The 8,999-nt window shown below is 46.8% G+C and overlaps 1 protein-coding gene across 1 annotated transcript in view; it reads left to right on the top strand.

Annotated features, from left to right (window-relative positions):
• The first annotated feature begins 1,857 nt into the window (after positions 1 to 1,857).
• The window catches only part of Znf618 (zinc finger protein 618), a 91,012-nt gene continuing 83,870 nt past the window's right edge, over positions 1,858 to 8,999 (top strand). The window contains exons 1-2 of the mRNA XM_013348221.2: positions 1,858 to 1,980; positions 6,490 to 6,533. Coding sequence (XP_013203675.2) covers positions 1,858 to 1,980; positions 6,490 to 6,533 — 167 coding nt within the window. The remainder of the gene's footprint in view (positions 1,981 to 6,489; positions 6,534 to 8,999) is intronic.

Genomic DNA, 8,999 nt, shown 5'->3' with positions numbered 1-8,999 from the left:
TGTGGAGGGTATAGTGATGCAGAGACTTATTACTAATTATGAAAGCTTGGCCCTTAGCTTAGGCTTGTTCCTAACTAGCTCTTACAACTTAAATTAACCCGTTTCTATTAGTCTGCATTCAGCCACCTGACTTTTTACCTCCTCCATCCTATATGTCTGACTTCCTTAGTGTCCTGCTAGCATCTCCTGTGCATCTAGACTCGATTCTCCAGTTCCTGCCTCTCCCTGGAAGTCCTGCCTACTCTCTCCTGCCTCACTATTGGCCTTCCAGCTCTTTATTAAGCCAATAGCTGCAGAGGAAGGCACTCTGTAGTGATGAGCGGTGACTTCTTATTTCAGTCCTCTCTCGTTATGTGATCAATTTGGAGGCCGTGCTGGCTATTGGAAAGGAAAAGGATGCTCTGATGTGGCTCCAGTTCCTTAACTGGCCTCCATCAATAGTAAGGAACATAGGATTGTTCCCTGGACAGGTCCTGGTTCTGACAGCTGCTTCTTGCTAGTAGGGCTTCACCCTTCCTAGAGTAGGGCTTCACCCTTCCTACAGAGCTGAGTATACTAGTTGACATAGAAACAGAATTTTATTTTAATTTAAAATTTTGAACTAATGTATATACTAAATGTGAACACACACACATATAAATATATTTTATGGACACTTAAGAATGTGACTTTCATGTGAATTGGTATGATGGAGTATGCAGAGACATTTCCTCTGCATGTTTCCAGTTCCTGTGGATACAACAGTCGAGTGTTCTGACCACTGTGGGGTTGTTCAGAACTCAGCATAGTACTTGACACACAGTAGGTTTCCAGGAAATACTCACAGGGTGAGTGAGGAGTGGCCAATCGTTAAACTCAGTTGATGAGGACTGGGGAGGTGGCTCAGCTGGTAGAGTGCTTCCAGCATGAGGGCCCAAGTTTGGACCCCAGCACCCGTGTGAGACCTGAGGACCAGTGTGCACTTGTAATCCCAGCACTGAGGCAGGGAAGGAGGATCCCGGGGCTTGTTGACTAGCCATTCTTGCTGAATCTGTGAGAGGCTTCTCAACAAGCACGGTAGGAAAGTAATGGAAGCGAAGTTCATGTTGCCCTCTTGCCCCCATATATGGGAGCACACATATGCGTGCGTGCGTGCGTGTGTCAAACACTTTTCATCCATGCTGCATTCCCAGTGTGATTTGTTCACCAGGGCAACCTTACAATCAGAATGTTCTGGGCAGTGATCTCTATAAACAAATCCAACAGTATTTGCTGAGTCTTTTCCCTGAACTGGTTCCTAGAGACATGGCCATGAAATACAATTAATAAAAAACTTAGAGACAGATATTGGGGTTCAACCTGAAGGTCAGAAAAGCAAAGCATTTAGCCACTGCCTCTTACCTTGACCTCAGTCCGAAAATGGTGATCCTGACTGGAGGAACCTCAGAATGAGACTGAGACTGAGGTCGGTCTCCTCCCGTTTTATGATCCTTTCTTGTCCTGGGATTAAGGGTGTGCACCATTGTTGCCTGGTTCCTATGGCAAGCTACTGTGGCTACTGGGATTAAAGGTGTGTGTCATTGCTGCCTGGTCTGTGAGGCTGGCCAGTGTGTCTGTTTTACTTTTCTGATCCTCAGGCAAGCTTTGTTTATTAAAATACAAATGTAGTGCCACTCCATGGCTGTGGGGGGGATGTAGTCTGTCCTGGGAGGAGTGGCACACAGTCTGGGGTACATCAGGCACTCCTGTGGAGTTGGTGAAGATTCTGATGGTAGTATCTTAACATTGCTGGGGGAATAATGCATAGGAACAAATTAAATCTTGCTGGGGGAGGGGAGCCAGTCAGACCTCCAGAGAGGAAGTGGTTTTCAAATTGCTATGGGGGACGGCAAAGTCAACAACCTAATTATACCAGTACAAAACTGCACCGTGCCGGGGCCTGTCCTGGTGCCATCTTGGAAATGCCCACTCTCAGATGGTGGCCCCTCCATCTTCATGGAGGTGGGGATCACGTTTGTGGTACCACCTTAGCCTCAGGCTCCATTCTCCCATCACAGAAAGGCATTTCATTCTTGAGATCAGGCAGCAGGACCCAAGGAGCTGTTTTCCTCCATTGTGCAGGCATGACAAATCATTAATTTTTGATTGATTTGCTTAGAATTATGGGCGCCCCAGCATTCTTTCCGCCACTGAACAGCTGTATAACAAATGAATATATCACAGTGCACAAAAGATTAGAGATCTAAGAGAAGCAATTACATTGGCCACCCTCCCCTCCCCCACCCCCTCCCAGCCAGGGAAAGGAGGAAATTTTTACCAGAAATTCCTCAAGTGGCTTTACAAAAAAGAAAAAGGAAAAAAAAGAAAGAAAGAAAAAAGAAAAGAAAAAAAAACCAAAACAAAAAACCTTTCCATAATTGAATTAAATCTTTATTTCTTTGTCTTTTAAAGCTGATTTAGAAACACACACCATTTCTTTATATGCTTGGTTGGGTTCTGTCCATCCAGGAAGAATCTTTAAGAATGAAATCTTAACTTGTGAATTAAAACCGAAATGGAAAAGGAAAAAAAAAAGGAAGAGAGAGGAGAATGCTCATATTCTACCCCTCTTTTTCACATTTTGTTGTTGTTGTTGCTCCTATGCCTTTAAGATTTTGGAACTGTACCCATGCACTAAATGTGACCTCCATAACTTTTAAATTAAGAATTTATGCTGGCTTGAAATTTATGAAATATTTCAGCATGAAAGAAAGCCTTTTTCCCTCAGGAAAATTGAGCAATAAATCACAGCGCTGTGGATTTACTGCCCTAGAGCCAGCGAGAGATAGGATTTTTTTTTTTTTGCTTCATTCTGAAAAAAAAAAAATGTAATCATATAAGACAGCTTAGCTGCTGTCCTCCCACTCTCTAGAATTTTTAATTTCAGCTGTTTCTGCTTGGATTTATTTCCAATATTCCTGCTCGGCTTTTCAATTTCCTCAGTTATTAAATTTTAATTCAGTGCATTAGCATTTAAATTAAAAAAGGGTTTATTTTATCGAAATCGTTGGCCAGCCCCCATCCCCGTAGCACACGAATTGCCTGTTTCTGCCATTTGCACAAAATGTGAAATGCAGCTAATGTCTTACAACTTACATTTGCACAAATTTAGAAATAAAATTTCTGGGTTTGGAATAATATTTTCTTTCCAAGAAAACCCTTAATAAGAGAATGGAAAAAGAACATCTCAACGTGCGTTGGGGAGGAAAGAAGAGGGAGGAAGGAAACCAAAAATAGCCTTGCCCAGGTGCTATGGGTGGAGCTGGGAAAGAGGGTGGGGTATCAGAGCGCGGCTGGAGGGCTACCATCTTACTCCCAGCCAGAAGGAATGAACAGGAGGTGCCCATGGACCCATACATACCTAACTGGTCATAGAGGTTGTGTTCACCCAACATGGAGTGGCAGAGATGACAGGGACGGGGAGGGATCTGATTTTAGCCCTCTGTGCCCACCCCCACTTTGTGGAGAGCTTCAGGGCTAGAGGAAGTCTGCCTGAGGTTCAGAGTGAAGCTGCACCCTTTTGGAGCATGTAGTCTCTTAGTGGAGGATGACACGTGACCTTCTCAGTCATCTATCTGAGCGGTTGCAATTTGGACCCTCCCTAGACTTCTAGCTAAACTGTAATTGATGTCATTTGGGCCATTGGAGACAACCTTGGGGTTATGGTGGTCTGGTAGAACCTATTAAGATGCCATCTTGAGCAAGGGATTCTGGGAAGTCCAGCCTGACTCTTCAGCTTTTTCAGACCATACTCTCCAGATCCTTCTTGGCTTCTGTAACTACTTCTGAGGCTGCTAATGGCTATTATTGTGGAATCCACGCTAACTACTTTAACATATGTGACCTTATTTACCTCACACCAGTCACAAAAGCTGTGCTTGCCATGTACTGTTGCGATAGAGACATATTGTCGGAATCTCCCCACTGTATCCTTTGCCCAGTCATTCTCCATCCTGACCCGGAATTCCCACATGGGAATGAACATTTCCGTCTAGATAATCCTTCCTCTAGCAGCTGGTACCTGGTGCTCCCACCCCAATCTCCGCAAAAGGACTTGTTTCAACAATAGTTTGAATAGTTGGGAACATTCTGCCTTTGTCAATCATTTTTACAAAACAAGTAGGCGTGACCTCCAGCTCTGTGAAGCCAAGAATCATTGGCAGAGACACAGGTGAAGACTGTCAGGTGTGCCCCCAGCAGAGCATCCATCCTCCCTTCTGCTGCACACTCACTGGCTGCACCTAGCCAACCTGGCATACAATTGTGATGGAAAGGGCTGGAGAGATAGCTCAGCATTTGAGAGCTCTTGCTGCTCTTGTAGAGGACCAGTGTTGGGTGCCCAGCGCCCACACACGGCAACAGCTACCTATAACTCCAGCTCCACTTGGTCCTACACCTTCTAGTCTCCACAGCAACCTATATAGTTCTGCTGCCTATAAACTCACAGACACACACACACACACATAAGCAGAAATAATGCATCTTTTAAAAATTGTGACGGAGAAGACATTAAAAATATATAAAAAATAAAAATATATAAAAAATGTTACAAATCTACACCCTGAGTTTAGTCTGAAAGGTGAGAGATTATTTGGAATTATACAAGTTTTGAAAACTCTCAGAGTCAGACATCTCCTGCTTTGTAGGAGATTCCTGAAACAAAAGCAGCCTTGCATCTAGTTTGAGAAATTTGGGGTGCAGAGAAGTGGCCGTAGTTGATCCTGTTCCTTTGATTCCGTGAAATGACCGGCCTTCCCACCAGTTTCTTCAGGCATCACAGGTTGTCATTCTTTCCAAACCACACATACGGTGGCACCTCTCCTATATTCATCTTCTCTGTTTTCCCTCTGTGGTGATTGGGAGCTCCATGGTCACCTTGCTCTTCCCAAACAAAGCCCTAGAACAAAGGATTCTAGGGCTGAGAAAGGTGGCTTTGGAGTGACCTTGGTCTGTACCCATAGCTGTGAGACTTTGTATAAAGAGGGTCTTCTGAGTGAGGACCCACAGTGAGCATTCCATGGCCTACCCTGGCACTCAGCTGGGAAGTAGACAAGGGGAGCCCACAGGGACATTCACAGGGACCAAGCAGACGCTGGATCTGAGAGGAGGAAGGAATGGGGCCTGTGGAGAAGCAGAAATGTCATCACTGCTCTCCCATTACGGTGTTTAACTGAATGTCACAACCTGGTGTTGGGTTTGGTTTGTTTTCAAGAGAAACTGAAAACATGGCCTTTTGGGATGAAACTTACTTTTTTTTTTTTTTAAACATGTCAGTGGTCAGTTCAACTCAAACCCAGCCTCATGGTTTCACCAGTTTTTAATTTCTTAAGTACACATCAAAAGGTGGCTGTTTTACTTTAGATCCTCAGTCCTTTGTCCACAGCTCTGATATTTAGATAGTTTGGAAACAGAAAGATCATGACCATTGGGCAGTAGAACTTGACCTGATGGCCACAGGAGTGGCGGGAGGCGGGGGGGGGGGCTTATCTATCTTGTCATTACTCAGGAATCCATGCAGAGTGACTGTGTGTGTGTTTCATCAGGGAAATAGTGGGGTGCTAAGTTACCAGAGTGCCGCTGACCCTGCTGGGGGTGTTAGAAAATGTGGGACCTGAAGTGGGGGGCCTCTCTCAGTTTGGCTGGATTCTGGATAATGGGCGCATGCTCCTGAGCTTTGTACACGGCCTAGAATTACTGTGGCTGCAGGTATTTTGAGATAGCAAGAAGGGCATTGCCTGCATCCTGTGGGGGAGGAGGATTCTGGCACTATTCACAATCCTGTAGCCTCCTTTGGTCTCAGTGCCAGAGTCCTCCTGAGCCCTGGCTAAGAGTCGTGACCCCAGGCCATTGTCAATTGGTCCTCGTGAGACTGGAAACAGCTCCCAGGGCCATGGTCTTTCCATCTGCACCAGAATTTTCTGATTTGTGGAAATTTCATTTGGTCAGCTTTATCTCCCCATCCCCCTTACCCCCAAATAAAATGATTAAGAGCTGGCCCTCTCTTGCTTTCCTCTGCTCATAGGGTTGGGGGACAGAATATTTAACATAATGGGATTTCCCCCTCCAGTTGGCAGGGATAAATCTGCAGCCACTGTTTTATTGGAAATCCCAGCTGAAAATAGAAGCAGAGCAATTCAATCTCAGATTTAACTAGTTACTTACTTCTCACGGAGTCCCCAGGGTGTGCAGTTACTGGCTTTGTGTTGGCATTGGTGGCCTGTATTAGCAGTGGGAGACTGTGTTGGCAGTAGGTGCTCCTGGATTTAAAGGGCCAAACAGATGGGAATGGGTGAGCGTCCTGACTCCCTCCTGCCCTAAGGACTGGTTCTCTTGCCTAGAGGGATGGAGCAGCCATTTGGGCCCAGACTATCCATCTGACGGCGAGTGTTCTGTGGGCATCAGGCAGGGTAGTAGTGGTAGTCGGACTGTCTCTGCCTTGGCTGATGAAGGTGTTCTGGGTTTCTTTTGCAGGCTGACGGAGCCAGTGCAGCTGGAAGGAAAAGCACGGTTAGCAGGTACATCCCTCACCACACCCTTTCCTGCCCTTGTCTCGGCCACTGGGAAGATCAGAAGCTTCCACACATCCTCAAGGATATGAGCTGTGGGCATCTGTGACAGTGACTCAATGGAGAACTTAGCGAGGGACTGCTAAAGTTGGGGTGAGCACAAGTAGGGATCTCACTCAGCAGATAAGTGGCAGTTTTAGGGTCCTAGTTCAACTTAGTGTGACATTCCTGGACCCATGTACTTGGGCCCGGACTTTTGTTCTGAACCCATCACTCCAAAGCAAGGCAATGGACACTTTCTGGACAAGAGGTCCATCCTCACCCTTGAAGTTGGCAGGAGATGGGAGGGGATGGCCAGAGAAGAGCTGGGTCGCATTGCTGGAGAAAGATGTAAAGACACATCCATAGGCTGGATGTAGCCTGCTGACACTTGGTAAGTTTAGCGCTAGTGCTGCTGCCGAGCCTTGTGGAAAGCTCAGGTGACCATGTGACTTTGAGGCCTTGGAGGCAGGAGAAACCAAAGGACAGAGAAGACAGCTGGCGTCCTGACAAATATAGTCAAGGGTCTCATGGAAAAATTTGCCTTTGGGCCCCAAACACCAGTTCTTTACAATATTGATGGACTTGTTTTTGTGGGAAGACTAAAGAGGAGGGGAAGGGATGATAATGTCACGTTTCTTAAACCTTTTATTGAGATTCACGTACTTGGTGAATGTTCTTTGGAACACCCTTTGGGAATCTTTGGGAAGTGCGTCCTTTGGGTTGAAGGGCGGTATGTTCAGCCTTGTTTCAGCAGCCTTGTGTACGGTGAACAGAGAGGGTTTGTCATGACACCAAGCGGGAGGTCCTTAACACATGTAACCTCGTACGCTCAGGTACTTATTTACACAATGTGTTACGCAGTACGAAAGATGGATAAGTGGGGGATACAGGAGCAGAGTATGTGGACTGGACTGGAAGAGAGACTGTTCCTATGACAAAATATCCTGACAGAAACAGCTTGGAGGAGAATGGGTTTGTTTTCTCTCACAAGCCAGGATGCAGTGGATAGCGGGGAAGCCAGTGTAGCAGTCTCCTGAAACGGCAGATCCACGGGGCTAGTCAGGAAGGAGCAGGTGTGTGGTCCAGCGTGACAGTTCCTCGCTGAGACTCTCATCTCAGGTAATCTTGGGTGTGTCAGTTGACAGCTGAACTCAGGCTGGTTGGTCAGGTCAGGCCCATGAGCGCTGTGGCAGCATCTCTGGTGAAGCTTGTGGCCAGCAGTGCTCTGGATGCAACTTCTCCTGCAACCTGGTGGTGGACTCTGTGTATCTGCGTCAGCGGCCCCCAAAGCAGTGGCTCCCTTAAGCTCAGAGCTGGAGGGGCCTGTGATTTGTCTAGAATCTCATTGTACATAAATGGACGCTGAGGCCATGGCCAGGAGCTCTCCTGCTCAGGGTCATCAGAAGAATGAGTGGCTGGGCCAGACCTGGAACTTGTCAGAAATGGTGTCCTCCCCTCTCCTACACTCAAGTGGGGTGTAGCCAGCTGGTCCCCCCTTCTTCCATGTCTGCCTTGCACCTGCTGAGGTAGGCCTTGTGCTGTGTGCTCAGATGGATCATTGATTCAGCCGACTTGTGTGTGCCAGACAGTGTTCAAAGTGTTGTGTCCAAAGCCGTACAGGGACATGAAGCTGAATCCACACTGTCACTCAGACGGGAATGCGGTTCTTGTGTTTATCATCTGATGCAGGGAATTCTCCTGCTGCGGAGCACGGATCTGGGTCATTGTAGCCAGAGAACATAGATGGGTTTTCCCATAGCGCTGGTAGTAGTGATTGTGCACTGACTCCAACCTCGTGACCACAGTCAATGAAGAAGAGTGTAGAGATGGATTATTGGTTCCTACCCAGGGAAGGGTAGAAGAGGGTTGTGTGTGTTATCTTTTCCTCACCAGCCTGGGCTCTCCACCACATACTTTTAGGGACTGAATGCCTTGTGAGGTACATATTTGTATTTTTCTGAGTTTTTGCTGAAGTATAGGAATTAATGTGCCCAAGGATGCTCAGCTGGAAAGATGCAGGAGGGCCACGCTGCCTGCCAGGTCTGACTTCTCTGGTATCTTTGCCCACTCTGCTCTCCTGCCACTCCAGGTCTCAGTTAGGAGTTCAGTGGCCAGCTAGGGGTTCTGGAGGAGAGGGTTTGCAGTCTAGTGGGTAGCTGGGCCTGGTGGTATAGGCTTGTGACCCTGACTGCTTGGAAGGTTGACAGGAGGATTATAAGGTCAAAGCCTACCTGTGTTACAGAACATTTTTCAAGACTAGCCTGAGTAACTTAGGGAGGACCCCATTCAAAATTTTTTTTAAAAAAAAAGTAAAGAAAAGGCATTAGGAAAGGAAAAGGCTCCTGGTTGTGTGTGTGGTTCTGTGAGTGAGACCAGCAGTAGCCAGGGCTCCTGGGTGAGTGTGTGGTTCTGTGAGTGAGACCAGCAGTAGCC

This window comes from Microtus ochrogaster, chromosome 10 (assembly GCF_000317375.1).
Source record: "Microtus ochrogaster isolate Prairie Vole_2 chromosome 10, MicOch1.0, whole genome shotgun sequence".
In the NCBI taxonomy this organism is placed as follows: Eukaryota; Metazoa; Chordata; class Mammalia; order Rodentia; family Cricetidae; genus Microtus; species Microtus ochrogaster.
Note: the sequence above shows the minus strand (reverse complement) of the source record. Positions and strands in the feature narration are given on the sequence as shown.